General features: G+C 49.6%; 2 protein-coding genes across 4 annotated transcripts in view; one reads left to right on the forward strand and one right to left on the reverse strand.

Annotated features, from left to right (window-relative positions):
* Positions 1–17993, forward strand: part of LOC111561798 (cell wall integrity and stress response component 4-like) — a 125157-nt gene that overhangs the window by 87732 nt on the left and 19432 nt on the right. The gene's annotated exons all lie outside the window — the stretch shown is intronic.
* NGF (nerve growth factor) overlaps positions 11511–17993 on the reverse strand; it is a 55002-nt gene continuing 48519 nt past the window's right edge. For both annotated transcript variants that reach the window (XM_045033321.1, XM_004001117.5), the window contains exon 3: positions 11511–12409. In XM_045033321.1, the coding sequence (XP_044889256.1) occupies positions 11672–12397 (726 nt within the window). In that variant the 5' untranslated portion in view covers positions 12398–12409 and the 3' untranslated portion in view covers positions 11511–11671. The remainder of the gene's footprint in view (positions 12410–17993) is intronic.

A 17993-nucleotide genomic window follows, 5' to 3' on the forward strand; every position in this document is an offset into this window, starting at 1 on the left:
AGTTTATTTATTTGTGGGTTATCTTTCTTCTTCATGAGATCCTAAGGAGAGGTTTCTTTTCCCATGTCTGAGTTTTCTTACTGGTGCATTCTCAGTTCCTGTAAAGTCCTTGGCTTGGATCAACAAGAACAAAAGAATGAATAGGAAAGCTAAAGTCCAAGTTAAGCAAATGCAAGCTCTGAAAGTATGTGGGAGGCTGCCCGGGGTCCAAAGCTGACAGGAACAAGCAAACAAATAAAGAGAGTGTTCAGACAAAGTGAGTTTGCAGTGAATTCCTTGGACCAAGGTCACATACATTGGTCTTTCTTTTAAAAGTTCCAGGTTGCTGTGATTCTTCCTCAAGTCACAGTTCTCTGGAGGCTGAGAGAATTGATCAGTATGTTGGATCACCGGATCAGTATTCAGAAAGAACACAAGACCAGTGATCCTTCAAATCATTGAGCGTCTCTTATCAGTCCTACACTCTAACCTCTAGGGGGAGCTCAAGGCTTCTCCTCTCACCAGGTGACCAAAGGAGAAGGGGTGGGGCTCCCAGTGGGAGGAATAATGTGATTATAAATGGAGCTGGACTGAGCAAATGTCCTTTTATCCACCCTCCCCGTTTCACAGTTTGCTTTTGCTCTTGGTGTCTTTCCTTTTCTGCTGTGCTGTGTTTGTCCATCAGATGGGCTTGTCTGGATGAGTTCACGTAAGTTCTACAAAAGCCAGAGATGCTCCAGTCAAGGTTGCCAGGATGGAAGACATTATAGGGATTTGGGGGGCAATGCTATAATTAGGAGGAAAGATTAAGCTTTTGCCTCGTGCCTTCTTGGTGCTTTTATGCCTTGAGCTGTCATCATGAGGAGAGGCAGCCTGTAGAAGACACACCCAACATGTCAGTGAGCCAGGCACTGTGCTAGGCTCTGCAACACCATGATGAGTTAGACATAGTTCCTGCCCACAGAGGCTTTCGGTCTCACTGGTTTAGTCCGCCACACTCCCGTGTTTAACTTAAATAATCGTTGGCAGAAATGCAAGATGGAGGAGTCTTGGTTTAATAATAGTAAGAAAACAAAACACAACAAAACCCCAAGGAATTATAATTTACCATAAACTCAAAATGAAAATCTAGAGTGATGTGGCAGCTGCAAAAGTTTTTGTAATTTTAGGCTCCATTAATAGAAATATACTATGTGGATCAAAGGAGTTAATAGGCTCATTGTAATTAGTGCTGGTCAGTCCACATCTGGAGTATTGTGTTTCCTTCTGGACACCACATCTGAAGAGACACGCGGACAAATTAGAGTGTGTCTAGAGAGGGCTGCCCAGGATGGTGAGGGGGCTGGAAACCCTATCATACACAGATAATTGAAGGACCTGGGAATGTTTAGGCTAGGAAATAAAAGACTTAGGTGGGGGACATAATAGCTATTTTCAAAGATTTGTCATACAGAAAAGGGCATAGGCCAACTCCATGTGTTGTTATAGAGAACGCTTCTCAGGAATAGCACTTGGGTGAACTAGTGGAGATGTTAGGGAAAGATTTTTAGTTTGACATGGGGAGAAGCTTTGTAGCAACCAAGCTGTCCAATGGTGGACCGGGTGTTCTCTTTTCTCAGCATCTTTCTTTCTTTCTTTCTTTCTTTCTTTCTTTCTTTCTTTCTTTCTTCTTAAATATATTTAAGTTTATTTATTTTTTGTTTATTTTTATAAAATTTTTTTTTCAATGTTTATTTATTTTTGGGACAGAGAGAGACAGAGCATGAACGGGGGAGGGGCAGAGAGAGAGGGAGACACAGAATCGGAAACAGGCTCCAGGCTCCGAGCCATCAGCCCAGAGCCTGACGCGGGGCTCGAACTCACGGACCGCGAGATCGTGACCTGGCTGAAGTCGGACGCTTAACCGACTGCGCCACCCAGGCGCCCCTATTTTTTGTTTATTTTTAAGTGTATTTAATTATTTTGAGTTTATTTTTTAATTTTTTACAGTTTATTTATTTTGAGAGAGAGTGAGCGTGAGTGGGGTAGGTGCAGAGAGAGAGGAGAGAAAATGTCAAGCAGACTGTGTGCTGTAAGCACAGAGCCTGACGCTGGGCTCAAACTCAAGAACCGTGAGATCATGACCTGAGCTGAGATCAAGAGTCGGACGCTTAACCGACTGAGCCACTCAGGTGCCGTCTGCCTCTCTTTCTAAGAACTGGTTTGCAGGTTCCCTTTTCCTCCCTAATGATCTCAAATCCCTCATTTTTCTTGGTCATGATGGAATGAGGCCTTACAATTTACTTCTGTGTGAGTGAATGGTAATATTGGCAACCAACACTATGCTAAGCACTTTATGCTAAGCACTTTACAGAGGTGATATTGATTGCTTAGTGCGAAGCATGGAATAAATATAATCATCATTCCATTGTATAGAGGAAGAAACAAAGCTTAGATAACTTGTGCAAAGTCACATACCTAGTGCTATGGACTGAATGATGTGCCCCCTAAATTCATACATTGAAGCCCTAACCCTTAGTGTAGCTGTATCTGGAAATGGAGCTTTCAAGGAAAAAATCAGTTAAATGAAGTCTTAAGGGTAGGACTTCGATCCAATGGGGTCAGTGTCCTTATAAGGCCTCTTCTTTTTCCTCCCCTTTCCCCCCCCCTCTGTCTTTCTCTTTCCTCCAAGGGAGGACGTAGTGACAAAGCACCATCTATAAGCTAGGAAGAGAGCCCTCACCAAAAACCAAATCAGCCAACACATTGATTTTAGACTTCCCAGCCTCCAAAACTGTGAAAAATAAATTTCTGTTGTTTAAGCCACCCAGTCAATGGTATTTTGTTAAGGCAGCCCAAGCTGAGTGATATAGTCAGGAAATGGGAGAGCCAGGATTTGAACCCAGAAATTCTACTTTCCCAGCCTTTTCCTGCTATACATGCCTTTTCTCCACCAAAATATAAACTCATGGAAAAAAAAAACAACAACAACAAACATGTAGATTAGGAGTTTGAACCTAAGTGGATTAATGGAGTAGAATACTTTTCCCAGTGAATTAGGGGCAGAAACACATGGCAGACATAAATATGTAGCTTGTGTGCTCAGTGTGTTCTCCCAGACTTGCCACTTCTTGCTACTTTGACTGTGCAGAGGGTCTTTGTTAAAAGAAAATGGTACTCAGATCCACCCCGTAGTCCAGATGGCCTGCACGTGTCACCAGGCTGGGCCTTCTTTACTCAGTGGCACAGCCAGGATTCTGATTTAAACATTGCTTTCTTTTCCTGACACTCTCCCCCGGTTCTGTGGGGATCTGGGTATTCCATTTTAATTGTGTCTTTATTGCTTTACGTAAGACAAAGTCTTTTATAATGAATAAGACAATTGAAAAGCTCTTTCCTCTTAAAAGCCTCTATGACTCACCAAATACACTCAAACCACAACTCAATAAAGCCATGATTAAAGTCTATGTCAAATAAATCCCTCAATGAGCAGAGTTTTGCGTGCTGTTACCACAAGTCATCGAAACCCTTTGATGTATGTTGGGCCCTCTTGCTCATAGACCTCTGTCCTATCATCACTTTCCCCAGCCATGAATCTTATGCCCATATGATTTCTCAGTGGAGAAGAAGTCTTGTCTAACGGGAGGCACAGAGGGAAGGCTTCCTGGAACATTGGAGGAAAACCAGGAAAGTGACCCAAATGAAAGGTAAGACTAGAAGAAGAAAATCAGCAGCAAATGGATAGCTTTCCCAGCTGGCATCCTTGCCTGTGCTGAATCCAGAGGCTGCTGGAATAAGTGAGCAAGACTGATTTAGAGGGAGCTTTGCCCACATTTTCATCTTCTGGCTCTTGTTCTGTGTAGAATCATGTTGTGAAAAAGAAAAAAAAAAAAAAAACCACCCTTCAAACAGTGTCTGAAACAAAATTCTTTCCAGAGAGACATTTATATTTACCACCTGAGGCTTCCAGTCCCAATACCAAGAGGTTCACTGAGTTACCTGAATATACAATCTTGGTATACACGTACAACATTTGCTTTGATTTTATTGCTTCCAGCAACTATTAATTCAGAGAGAACTAACTGGCCATCTGTTCTGATAAACTTGAGGTGGCTTCAATTCTTTGAAAAATTTTTTTCCAGCAAAGCTTCTCTTCGGGCCATTGAAAGCCTCATTTCTTTGTGTGTTCATGATATTTTACTCAAAATAGTGATCTTTTTACTTAATGGATAAAGGAGAGATTGTAATGATAGCAGCAACCGTTAGCGATCCAGCAAGGAGCCCCCTAAAGAGAGAAGACTAGAACTGCTTGTTGTTTCTAAGTGATAGTCTTCAATGTCGGCCAACTGTAAGTTGTATGTTGCCCTTTAAGGGCAAGGGCCTAGAGGTGCAAACTCCACGTATGAAACTCCATCCAGAGATCTGGCTTGGGGTTTTCAAATGCTTTGAGTACTCCTGACACGGTTGGGCTATGGAATTCATCTATTTCAAGCTGAAGGGAGACAAATCCTGAGACCAATGGGAGCTGCTTGTTTTACACACTTAACTGGGACATTTGTCATTTTTACAGCCATTGCCGATAGTTATATTGAGTGTCATGTAAACTGTCCCGGGTGTGGTAAAGACAGCCCCTCGGGGCAACTTTAAGACAGACCAGAATGTCTGACGCCCGTTGAGGATGCCTTTTCATCCCTCTGTTATCAAGATGAAGAAACAGAGGGTCAGAAAGGAAAGGACGCTCACTCAGATTTACTTTGAGAGGGAAGGATTCTGCATCAACTTTCTGTTGTGGTGCTTTGCTCGTCACTGAGTTTTTCTGCAAGTAGGACCGAGCCTGGGTGGCAGGATCTGCTGGGTGGCAGATACCTCTTTCTGCCTCGCCGCTAAACATACCCCTTTGAGGTCTGCCTCATGAAACCCTGCCTTGGCCACTGGCTTCCCTTTGGGATGAATTTCTACCTCCTCAAGGCTTGGTTGGAGCCCCTGTTGCGCTTTTCCCAGTATTATATGTGTGAGTCAGGTCTGCTCCCTTCTGACTTCTCCCCATCAAGGGAGGAGGACTGCGGGGAATCAGATCCCCAGGTCATTCAGGTGAATATTAAAGTCTGAGAAACACTTCCCAGGGCGGGACCAAGGTCAGGGGCACAGGCAAGGAGTTTGGAACTCAGTGGGGGTGAGATGGGAGTAAGCGTAGGTCAGGACAAGCAGGTGGGGCCAGGGTGAGGGGCAGGGTGGTTACTGCCGACACCAGGGGGTATTTGAGCCTGCCGCCTTGTGCTGTGGCGTGGGGTACGTGGATACATCCAGCCTAAATGCTCTTTTCGGCTTTCACCTTGGATGTAGGGGCCTGGAGGGTAGCGACCTACCTTACCCTCTGTCTCCTCGGGGCCTAGCATGGCACTGGCACATCAGAGATGTGCAGCTGGTGCCTGCTGAACTGAATAGGCCTCCTCAGCCCCTCCTGAGCTTGGGGTGATTGTAGTGGAGAGTCGCCACTGATTCTGCATATCCCCCAGGGCTCTCCTGCTAAGATAAAGACGTTTTGGTATTTTCTTCAGCAAAAACCATCCAGCTGGATCAGAGAGGCTCCAACATCATATCCCTTGAAAAAGCCCAGGCAGTGCCCAGAAGACCCAGCTTCCCACCCGGGGGGGTAGACCCATCAGCGTGCCACCCCTGCACAACGGAAAATGGACCTGCGGGTTCTTGCTCTTATTTCTGGAAGAGTTGGTGCCGGACGCCAAAGGCAGAGCCCTGCTGGGCACTGGGGGGGGGATCGTGAGTGCCAGCCTCTGCAGAACCTCAGGAATGAGCGCGGCTTGCCGCGGCCTTCTCCTGGCAAGAGTTAACGCTAAGGTGCAGCCGAAAGAATGTGAAGGCGGCAGAGCCGGCTCGGGGGATTGCTATTGCAATCAGAGGACGGCCCAAGTCAAGAGTTCCAAAGTCCTTTGAAGGGATGCCAGCTTGGACACATGCTTCCAATTATCATACGCAATCTCGAGACAGTGTGCAAGTTGCACTTTCATTATGTCAAAGCGAAAGGAATAGCGAGGGCGAAATAAAGGGGGGGGGGGGGAGGCCGCCAGGCCAGAGACGGCACTGAGCTGTGGCACCAAATGTCAGCCCAGGCGCCTAGCAGGCCTCCGACCCGGGTCTGTTCCCAAAGCCAGGGGCTTTTGGGCCCACTCTGAGGGCCAGCCTTTCTCCTACTTATTTGGGGGGTTAAGGAAACCCAGCTGATAAGGCTGGAGGGGGTCCCATCTTCAAGAAGCTATTTGCCTGCCCAGCTCTTTGGCATCTGGGCTCAGTACAAAGATTTTGTGGGTAGCATGAACCTTGTGAGCCTTGTGTTCATCCGCGGGATTTTACACCGTTCTTCCTCGGGTTTCCCCAGGGTCTGTATTTGCAGGAGAGACTAGTTGCTTTGCCAGCTTGTAGCTCAGAATGAGGCGAGAGAACAGGGGCGGTTCTTCCGTCTCTCCCGCCTGGGGCCGGACGACCTCTTGGGTGGGTTTTACATTGTTTGTAAATCTGGAAAACCTCCTAGCACAAACAATAATTTCATTCAACTCCTTTTTCCAAACACAGTTTTAAAAGTTGTTTCCTTCAGGAAGTCTTCCCTGATTCGCTCTTTCCACCCGGTTGCCTCTTATCAGTGCAGCTTTGGTTTTGAGTGTTTATCTGCACTGATTTGTTTGTTGCTCTGTGTTTTCAAGTCAGTGTGTGAGTGCATGTGAGTGTAGACGTATGCTTCCTGGCCGCTTCTTAGCTCTCGGGGGCTCTCTGTGTATTTGTATGTTGTGCCTGTATGTGGACATACATGTACGTGTATTTGTATGTATTTGTGCATGTATTTGTATATATTTTACATACAATTGACAACATGCCCAGCATTGAGCTAAGTGCCTTACAACTCAACAAAGTAGATTCTATTGTTATCATCCACATCTTCTGTATAAGAAACCAAAGTGCAGAGAAAGAAGGTAATTTGTCTGATATGGCTCAGTCAGGTCAGGCTTGCGGTGAGGCCAGGATTTGACTGTGGCAGTCTGATTATCCTCGTGGCCATGACACCACCCTCTGAAAGCTTCTCGGATAACTCTCCTGCAATGGCCTCAGGACGGACCTTGTCTTTAACCCCTTAACCCATTTATTGCTGACACAGGGGAGGCACAGACAGGGTGGGGGTGGCGGCGGTAGAGAAAAAAAAAAGGAATTAAATGGTTTTACCTGTCCTACTGCCCTGATCGAGCGCCTGTCACGTGCAAGATTGGGCCAGGTGCCACGGACACGCAGATGGAACGCATCCTTGATTTTAAGGAGCAGTCCGGGGTTGGAGGGATTCTCTTCAGGCTTCTGGTGCAGGAGGGCCCCCCCCCCCGTTTCATCTTGGCTCTGGACCTCCTGAGCCACCTCCACAAACCCAGGTGAATTTTGAGAAGGTCACAGCCTTTTTTGTGGCCGACTCAAGTGAGCTGGAGCGAAACAGATCCCATACATGCTTGCCGCGCGGAAATGCTCAGAGCCGATGGTCGCTCAACTTGCCAGAGGCTGGAGGACTAAACCCATCCCAGAGAACCGAGAAGGAGTCCTCCGGCAGTGAGGCAGGCAAACAAAACTTCTGGCGCAGACTTCTGGCACTCTTCTTAAGGTGGTCTTCGTGTTAGAACCCAGACACTTCCTCAGAGCTAATCCGCACGAGCTGCTCGGTACTGAGCTGGCACATAGCAAGCTCTTAGTAAATGCTCACAGTCACTATGGCATGTCACGGAACGAACCGGCGATACGTCTGCAAAAACTGTCTGTTCACAAACCTCCTCGCCTGGTTGAAAGCTGTTCCACCCTCTTCTAACATCCTATTAGGGGTCCCCAGCCAACTCGACTTTTCAAAACTAAGTTTTATTACATACTTCTCAAGTGCCAGGCACAGTGTGTGTATTTATGTATTATCTCATTGCATATTATATATTATCTCATTTAATCAGCTCTAGGCCCTCTGAGAAAAGTGCTATTATTATCCCCATTCCACGGATGAAGAAACTGCAACTCAGAGACGTGAAGCAACTTGGCTAAGGTCACACAGCCTAAGTAGAAATCCTTTGCTTGTGTGGCTCCAGAGCCCATACCCTTTACCGTGAGGCTAGAACCTCTGGAATGTACGGGGCTTTCCTGAGCTTGGATTCAAACAGAATCTGAAGCTGAAGGACTGCTGTCCTTGCTCTTGACCTTCCGGGCCTGGCTATGCCATACCCATATTCATTTTCCATGACATCCGCTGACCAGAGGGTTTCCCTTGCCCAATCCATGCCTCTGCCAATAAACCAATGTTTAGTGAGTGCCTGTCCTACACCCAGTACAGGAATTGTTAAGAGTAGGATAAATTACTTTGCCTTACACTTGCATGGGATGTGGCTGTTTACTTTCAAATATGTGGTTTTGCTTCCTGGTCCTAACTCTGGGAGATAGGAATGATTATTTTCATTTCACAGCTGCAGGATCTGAGGTCAAAGAGGAGCCGCGGCTTGCCAAAGTTCACAGATAGGAATGGGGGAGCGGGGCCTAGAGATAGCTCTGTGGACACCAAGTCCTTTGTTTGAGGCATCACACCAGCTGCTTCCTCAGCACCAGGGGCCTGGGGGCTCCCATGGTTCCATTCAGGCTGCTGGAAGAAAGACTGAGGTCACTGCCAAGCTGGACCCCTCGTGATCTTCATAGCCCACACTTGCACTCAGTTCCGCACCGCCCCCTTCCCTTTTCTCCAAGGAGCAGGCAATATGTGGCCCAGGGCAGGGGGCAGACCCTGCCCCTGTGTCCTCTGTCCTCCAGGTCTGCGGTGGGCCCTTCTCCCATAATGCAGATTATACTGAGGAGGAAGTGGGGCGACTAATGAAGAACATTCCCGTGTCTCACGGGGGTGAAAATAGCCGCGTGCTGGCTGCTGAAAATCTGTATCTCTGTGCGTAGGTTGTTTTGCTAGTAGCGGAAGCAGATCTAGGGGAGGCTGGCGCTCTGGCTGGGGGAGGGGAGGCCAGCAGGACAGGCTCGGAATATAAACTAGAGTCAGGCACCATGTTGCTCTTGTCTCCCAGAACCAGGAGATTGGCTTTGCCGGGAGGGCTGGGCCGTGTCGGGCTGAGGATGAGCCAGGGTCTGCACTAGTTTTCTCTGGCATGCCGGAGGGAGGCCCTCTGATGAGGCTGCGAGGGGAGGCCATCTGCGCTGACCCTCCCGGCTTTGGGGGTGCTGGGGTGGGAAACCTCAGTGAGGCCAGTGGAGGAAGGGCTTGTGCGATCTGCAGCTGCCGTCCCCGTAGAACACAATGGGTGGGTTCGAGCTGTTGTTTCAACGTGTTCGAGTGTGTCTGGCTCCCTGATGACCTAGGCCAGCCTCTCGGAGGCTGGCCCGGCTGGGTCCGGAAGCCAGAGCTCCCCCGCTCTGTGTGTGTGTTGGGGGGGGGTGGTGCAGAGTCCAAGCTGCAGAACCACCAGGCTCGGGGTTGATTTTGGACTGCTCCAGCTCTGTTAAGCCAAACTTCAGCCAAGCCGAGAGCTCCAGGCATGGTGTGAAAACCCTGACTCCCACACTGTGACTCCAGAGGTGGGCCTGGAGCCCCGGCACCTTCGGGGAGGGCCTTGGCGTTAGTGGGGTGAGGGGGGCCTCCTTTTACCTGACCCTTGGCCTCCGTCCTTCCTTAGAGGTTTGGAGGCTGTCAGCCCTCCGGGCAGGCCAGGAGAGTCCCAAAATATCTTCTTGAGAGGTCCCAGCGGCCCGTAGTGCCGGGAGTAGCTCCCCAGACCCTTCGTGCTGGCCAAGCTGCTCACCAACGAAGCTTCGCGGCTGGGAGCTTCCTAGATGCCTCCCTCTCAGGCCTGCCAGCCCCAGGAGGAAGGCCCCCCGGGAACTGTTTGCAGGCGGGGCCAGGGGGGCTGAGGGCACTGGAGCCCAGCAAAAAGCCGCAGACACAGGCCAGTGGGAGGCTCCCTCCCCCAGGTCTTTATCTGACCAAGTATCTCGGCACACAATGTTCTGGTTGGTGTTTCTTGAACATAAATCTTTATTCCAATTGCAGTAGCTTTGATGGAAAAAAACAGGGCACACTTCATCGTGCTTTTACCCTAATCAAACGTCTCTCTTGCCAATGCTCTCGACGTGTCTAACTTGCCCTATTTGGATTGGGTTGGGGGCAGATGGGACAGAGAAAGTTCTAGAGGAATGAATAGGACCATTTGCTGTTTTGTTTTTTGTTTTTTTAACCAGAGGGACAAGCTGGATCTAAAAACTAGAGCAGGGCTTTCACCCCGTGCAGGAAGGGGATGGCTAGGGAAGTGAAAACTTGGTTTCAGTGTATGTGTTCTTCTGGGGGAAAAACTGTGCCTTCAGGAAAAAAATTAAAAAATCGCAGGGGAAGGTGGCAGCTTGAGGATGGGTGGAGCCCTGGGCCAGGCTGCCCCCTGGGGTCTGTCTGTCACCCCCATCTCTTTCTAAGACCTCTTGAAGTAGTCAGTGTTGATGAGGACAACCCCCTCAAAACATGACTACTCACGGTGTTGGCTTTCTTGGAAGCCCGGGATCCTGATGCTGGTAAATATGACACACCTTCCTCCTCTTTCTGCTCCATCGCCCCCCTCTCTCCTCCATCCCCCGCCTGCCTCTCCTCTCCTCTCTCCCGTTAGCTTTCCCATCAGGGCAGGCAGGAAGCCATTGTTCCCTCCTGGCGTGACCCCCCTTTCCTATGCATCTCCCTGGCTTTTGTGTTGGTTCTCACTCTGTTTCTTTTCCTCCCCCGCCATCTTCTCTGCCGGTCCCATGACCCCGTCCACCTTTGGTCACTTGTGGACATCACCCAGTTAGAAATCAAAAAGTTCTTTCTGGCTCCCTGGCTCGTAGGCCAACGCTGGGGCCCCTGGAAGTTGCCGTGGGGCCGTCAGTGGGTGGGAAGAGTGTTGGAGGCCCTCCTGTTTTCTCGGATAATGAAATCTTTCTGCAGGAAGCCACTGGAGGATGAATCGAGGACCAGCCGGTAGTACTAAGGCAATCTGAACATGAAATCAGATCCACCATGACAGCTCTCATGAGATTATCTCGTTACCGCTCTTCTGGTCAGCATTTCTGCAAAAAGCAGCTCTCCCCCTAAGAACAAGCCTACCTCACAGGTCTTTGGTGCACGTCTCCTCCTATCTAGATGGTGAGGGCCTCCAGGACCCAGGCTGGGCCTGAGGCGGGGGATCTGCTTCTGATGAGGCTCCACAAACCTCCCCGCGCGAAGCAATCAAGGCTCCTGCATCGGGGCGGTGGGACAGGTAATCCCAGGATTAGGTAGCTTTGGCTCTGGAATGCAGAGCGAAGTTGCAATCCAGCAGACTTCCCTTTCTAATCATGTCCGGCTTAGGCTAATATCTGAACCCAGTCAGCCTTCCCTGAAGTTTTTGCAGAGCGGGCTGGGGTGGGGCGAGGGTTCCAGCCAGGGGTTGCTGTGGGCAGTTCACCCTGCGACGGCCCAAGCCTCGTAGGTGGTCACAGTGGGGTAAAATGACTGGGGCTCCGGCACAAGGGATGCTTCCAAAAATTTAATAAATAATGATTTTTTAAAACTGTATAAACTATAAATTACCATGCAGTCCTTATAATTTAAAATAATTTACAGGTTGAGGTAGGGAGGGGCCCAGGAGGGTGTGGAGGGGGAGCTCGGGGAGGGTGGGGGCTGTCCTGCAGGTCAGGCTCTTCTCCCAGCCTTCCTGCTGAGCACACACACACAGGCCGTGTCGATCCGGATGAACCGCCAGGCGGCCTGCTTGCCGTCCATGGTCAGCGCCTTGACGAAGGTGTGCGTCGTGGTACAGTATGAGTTCCAGTGCTTCGAGTCGATGCCCCTGCACCCGCTGTCCACGGGAGTGGGGTCCCGGCACTTGGTCTCAAAAAAGTACTGTTTGAACACACTGTTGTTAATGTTCACCTCTCCCAGCACCATCACCTCCTTGCCCTTGATGTCCGTGGCGGTGGTCTTGTCCCCCACCCACACGCTGACGCTGTCGCACACCGAGAACTCCCCCCGGTGGAAGACAGGGTGCGACGACGACCGCTTGCTCCTGTGAGTCCTGTTGAAGGAGGCAGCACCACCCGCCTCCAAGTCCAGACCCTGAGTATCTGCAGCCACAGGTGGGGGGTGCGTGCTGAACAGCACGCGGGGTGAACGCAGTCGCCGCTTTTTAAAAAGTTTGGGGTCCACAGTGATGTTGCGGGTCTGCCCTGCCACCCTCGCGGCTATTGCCCCGGCCGGGGTGCTGCGGGCTCTGCGGAGGGCTGTGTCGAGGGAATGCTGAAGCTTAGTCCAGTGGGCTTGGGGGATGGTGTGTCCTGCTGGGACATTGCTCTCTGGGTGTGGTTCTGCCTGTATGCCGATCAAAAGAGCTGTGATCAGAGTGTAGGACAACATGGACATTACGCTATGCACCTGGAATGAAACAGAAACGAGGATTATTCCACGGTGCGCTAAGTTTTGAACAAAGGCGGTTTCTGGGTCTTGACCTCCCTAGAGGATCATGAGGTTTCACCTGGGAGTCTAAGGGCAAGGTGACCTGGGATGTACCATTCAAACTGGGATACCCTTGAGAGTGACAGGGGCTGCGAGCTACAGTTACCTGAGCAGGCATGGACGGGCCGGCTCAGATGACCTGGGGGTATGGTCATGCCATCTAGGGGTGGGCTTTTTCGGGAGGGACAGAGCCCCCGAACTTGCCAGCAGCTCTTACCGAGTCCTTTGAGTTGTCTGCCTGCCAGCCTGGGGCAGCTGTGGGCGGGCAGTATGTGTCTGACACCTGTTCCCAGCACCGTGTCCTGCCCGAAGGCTTGGCTCCCCTGGGAAGGCTGTGGGAAGGGCTGCCGGGGACGTATCTTGAAGCCTTGGCACCGAATACACTTTCTTCAGACAGCAGTACCAGGTCAGATCTGAGATCTGGTGACTCGGAACCCTTGCTACAAATCCATGAGGCATCACGTTTGGCAAAAAGGTATAGAGCTCTGGGACCGTCATCGCCAGCCTAGTCAGCCGCCAGCCAGCACACACAGATACTGATACTGATAATAGTTCCTGGTCGTGGGACATTCTTAAACTTTTCAAATGCATTCATTTTGAATTTCTCATTAATCTGTGAGTTAGGTTAGGATTCATCATCTTTCTGTCATGTACAAAGAGAGTGATCCACACAAAATTAATGAACAGGCCTAAAGTCATCGGCACAAACTAGACTAAGAATAGACGCCAAAGCTGACCTTACTAAGCCAATCTACCCTTCCTCCCTCCCTGTCCCCGCCTCCCTCCATTCCTTCTTTCCTTTCCTTTCCTTTCCTTTCCTTTCCTTTCCTTTCCTTTCCTTTCCTTTCCTTTCCTTTCCTTTCCCTTCCCTTCCCTTCCCTTCCCTTCCCTTCCCTTCCCTTCCCTTCCTTTCCTTTCCCTTCCCTTCCCTTCCCTTCCCTTCCCTTCCTTTCCTTTCCTTTCCTTTCCTCTCCTTCCTTCCTCCCTTCCCTTCCCTTCCCCTTCCCTTCCCTTTCCCTTTCCCTTCCCTTTCCCTTCCCTTCCCTTCCCTTCCCTTCCCTTCCCTTCCCTTTCCTTCTTTCCTTTCCTTTCCTTTCTTTCTTCCCTTCCCTTCCCTTCCCTTCCCTTTATTTCCCTTCCTTTCCCTTCCTTTCCTTTCCTTTCCTTTCCTTTCCTTTCCTTTCCTTTCCTTTCCTTTCCTTTCCTTTCCCTTCCCTTCCCTTCCCTTCCCTTCCCTTCCCTTCCCTTCCCTTCCTTTCCTTTCCTTTCCTTTCCTTTTTCTTCCCTTCCCTTCCCTTCCCTTCCCTTCCCTTCCCTTCCCTTCCCTTCCCTTTCTTTCCTCCCTTCCCTTTTGCTTTCTTCCTTCTCACTTTCTCTTTCATTCTTAAACATGCCTTTTCTTTTTATTATTTACTTTTATGTGAGTATAGACCAAATGGCAGAAATCCGTCTGTCCCCAAGAGGCAGTACTAGCCTCCCCTAGAGCCTGGGCCAGATAGGGCTCCACACTGCAGTCGAGTGACCACCCCCAGGCAGCTAACTGTGGAGTTACCTCTGCTCTTGAACTCACTTCTGGTGGGGTCCTAGTCACACCTGCAGATGTATATCAAGTGTCACCCCCTCTCTTGGTAGGGTTAGAGGCATCCCCTGGAGAGGGTGCTCAAACTTCCCATTCCATCCCTTCCCCCCACTCCTCCCCACTCCCACAGGTCATTCTGTGACCTGCCCTCTTTTCCAGCCTGCCTGCCAAGACACCACCTTCTCCTTGAGGCTCCTCAGATCACCCTAGGAAAAGTGATCTCTTTCCACGCTCAACTTGTGAAGTGCGTGTGCACACGGGTGTGTTCTCTCCTACTAAATCAGTGCAATGACAGGAACTCTGCATCGGATCTGGGGTTAGAAAGCCTTGTGTGGATTCCAAACTGGTTAGCAAAGGGGAAGTCACTTAATCTTTCCGAGCCTTAGTTTCCTCATTGATAAAAAAGCAGGCAAAACTATGATTTCGCAGGGTTGTCCTGAGGACCGATAGATGCCCACACACCTCCTTAGTCCGGGGTCCTCCCAATGTCCTGTGGTCAAGGACTTTGTCTTCTTCAGTCACAATGCTGCTCGTTCACTCTCCAAGCCTACTCCATTGACGTCTTTTCATAGCACTGACTACCCCGATTGGGCTGTTTTTCAAGCCCAGTGATTTGAGCCCGTCTCCCCACTGGCTGCAAGGACCTGGAGCGCAGAGCCGCGTCTCCTCCACACGCACTAGTCACTCCATCCCTCGGTGTGCACCTCTCTGGTCTTCCATGATGGCTTGTGCGTAGCCCTCTCACCTCTCCTCGCGCTGTGGGCAATCGTGAACACGTCTGTCTCATAAGAGCACGTCAGACGGTGTGCCATTTGAAGTTAAGTATCTCGGGGACCATGCGCAGTTCCGGCACACAACAAACAAAAGGAAAATGAATGGAAGAGTGAATGGGGATGGCCCGAGAGGCTCACTGCCTGCCTTCTCTTCGCTGCGGTGCACGCCTTCTTTTGGATTTTGTGGATATGGCTACGTGCTACGTTCCTAATCTGTTTTCAAAGGGATGCATTCTTCTCAACTGTGCTTTATTTCAGCTGGCAACAGGCAGCTCTTTGGTGAGATACCAAGAAAACCACCAAATTCTTTTCTCTTGGGTTACTTAGGAAAACATCGGTGTTTCCTCCAGGCCTCCAGCCGGCCACGCAGAGCCGGGCTTCTGACCGCCGCTGGTTCTGCCGGCTAATGGTGTGATAGTCCAGCCAACGGCCACAGAACTGATCACTTGTTGGCAGCTAAGTCAAACCCCTTCGTTGGCTCCTTTCCTTTCTCCCCAACACACGGTGGCTCTCCTCAGACAAGAAGGAGAAGAAAGGAAACCGAAATTCATCCCTTTATAACCAAATTAGTAACACTTAGAATTTGGTTGGGGAAATGGGAAAAAATAACCACTAAGAGTTAGGGGTTTGACGGTAATAAGGGACCTACTGCTCCCTCTCTCCCATGACCACAGGTCCCCACCCACTCCTACAGTCTCCCCTTTGGTAAGCTCATCCTCTTGTAAGAGTCCCCTCTTCTGTGGGGCTGACGCCCATACCGGGACCTCTAGCCCAACTGCTTGTTTGAAAGCCAGTTCCGAACCTCCAGCTTCCTCGTGAGCAACTTTCCATGGATACTGACATTTAAAAAAAAATTTTTTTTCAACATTTGTTTTTTGAGAGACAGAGAGAGACATAGCCTGAGCGGGAGAGGGGCAGAGAAAGAGAGAGTCACAGACTCCAAAGCAGTCTCCAGGCCCCGAGCTGTGAGCACAGAGCCCAACGCGGGGCTCGAACTCACGAACCGCGAGATAATGACCAGAGCTGAAGTAGGACATTCAACCAACTGAGCCACCCAGGCGCCCCAGATATTTTCAATGACATTTTCAATGCAAGGCATCCCAAGCAAAAACCTTCACACCCATACTCCTCATTAGGATGATCATTCCCTGCCCCCGGCTTTACTCAACAACCACTTGATGGTTTATGATGGAGTTCCACAGCTGCTATCTCTTGTGAACATCTCCCCCCATACTGCTAAATGTGTTTCCCCAACCTCTTCCTTTTTCCATCACTGGAACCACCATCCCTTTGTTCACCAGCTCCAAAACTCCACTCTTCGTTGGCCTCAGCTCCTTCCTCCTGGCCTCCCCTCCAGCCCTTTGCCTTCGGCTTCCGTAGCATCTCTTGAAATTCTGTTTTATTCTCACCTCTCTGTTCCTAGTTCAGGTCACAGAACAGTCTCCCAACTGATGTCCTGGACCCCCACCTCTCTTCTTCCAGTTCCTCCTGTCCCTGGCCACCCGATTCAACCTCTTGAAGCACCACTCTCATCCCATCACCTTGCTCAGAGGGTGCAGTGGTGAGCAATCGTCTAGGGAGCCAGGAACCCATCAGACCCTGCCCTCCTTCTACTCCCCTCCCATATATTTTTTTAATATTTATTTATCTTTGAGAGAGAGAGAATGAGAGAGAGCAGGGGAGGGGCAGAGAGAGAGGGAGACACAGAATCAGAAAACAGGCTCCAGGCTCCGAGCTGTCAGCAGAGAGCCTGATGCGGACCTCGAACTCATAAGCCGTGAGCTCTGACTGAGCCACCCAGATGCCCCTCCCCTCCCATATTTTGCATTCCAGGCAAACAGAACTCCTGTCACAGTGCCTGCCCTGCGCTTTCCCACCATTGCCCTTGGTTCAGACTCTTCTCTGCCAGATACTCCCTCACGCCCTCCCTGTGCCTTTCCTGTTCCCCACCTTTGCTGGTTGGAGTCCTGCCTGTCGCCTTTTAACACCCGACTTAAATACCACCTCCCCTGGGGACCTTTTTCTATTTCTAAAGAGATAAACTCTCTCCCTTCTCCACCTCTGTAGAGTATTTCTTTCGCCTGTCTTAGGGCCATTGTATTCTCATATCCTCCCACCTGCAGGCAAACACCCCGGAGGCCGAAAGGCCTCCTGTTCACCTTTGGTGAGTCCAGGTGACCTCTAAGAATCAGCGAGTGTGTGGACAAGTCTCCTTGCTTCTGTGTTCTTTCATTTCTCCACGTGACTGCTGATGCTTAAGGCATCTTCCAACTCCGACATTTTTCGAGTTTAAGCAACCATAAAGGTTGCTGCGCTGCCTAGCACTCTGCAGGCTCAACTGAATTGACTTCACAAAGTTCATAAAGTCAAATTTTACTTCTCAATTCGCTGTCAGGATAACACGTGGTAGCTGATGGCATTTAATCACCATAAAGATTTGCACCAGGGACAGATTGTTTCATTAAGATTTGAAAATGTTGCAAATATGTGCTCACATTTGGGCTCTAGATTAAAAGTTTTTTTTTTTTTTTAATTGGATGACTCATCATAGCATGCCCCTATACCATAATCTTTTTAAAATTTTTAAAAAATATTTAAAATACACTTCCTAGCTTTTCTTTTTTCCGAATGAGAATATTGCCATGCCTGACATTATCTCATAATGCAGTGACAATATCAGATATCTGTATTTTTATTTATTTATTTTTATTATGCTTTTTAATTTTTTTTTTAACGTTTATTTATTTTTGAGACAGAGAGAGACAGAGCGTGAACAGGGGAGGGGCAGAGAGAGAGGAAGACACAGAATCCGAAACGGGCTCCAGGCTCCGAGCTGTCAGCACAGAGCCCGACGCGGGGCTCGAACTCACAGACCGCGAGATCATGACCTGAGCTGAAGTCGGACGCTTAACCGACTGAGCCACGCAGGCGCCCCATGCTTTTTAATTTTAATTCCAGCAAGCACACAGTGCTGTATTAATTCCAGGTGTACAATACAGGGATTCAACAATTCTATACATCGTGACCAGTGTGTTCTTCCATCCCCATCACCTCTTTCTTTTTAAATTAAACAAGTCTTGGGGTGCCTGGGTGGTTCTGTTGGTTAAGCACCTGACTCTTGGTTTTGGCTCAGGTCACGATCTCACGGTTC

This window comes from Felis catus, chromosome C1 (genome assembly GCF_018350175.1).
Source record: "Felis catus isolate Fca126 chromosome C1, F.catus_Fca126_mat1.0, whole genome shotgun sequence".
Classification (NCBI taxonomy): domain Eukaryota; kingdom Metazoa; phylum Chordata; class Mammalia; order Carnivora; family Felidae; genus Felis; species Felis catus.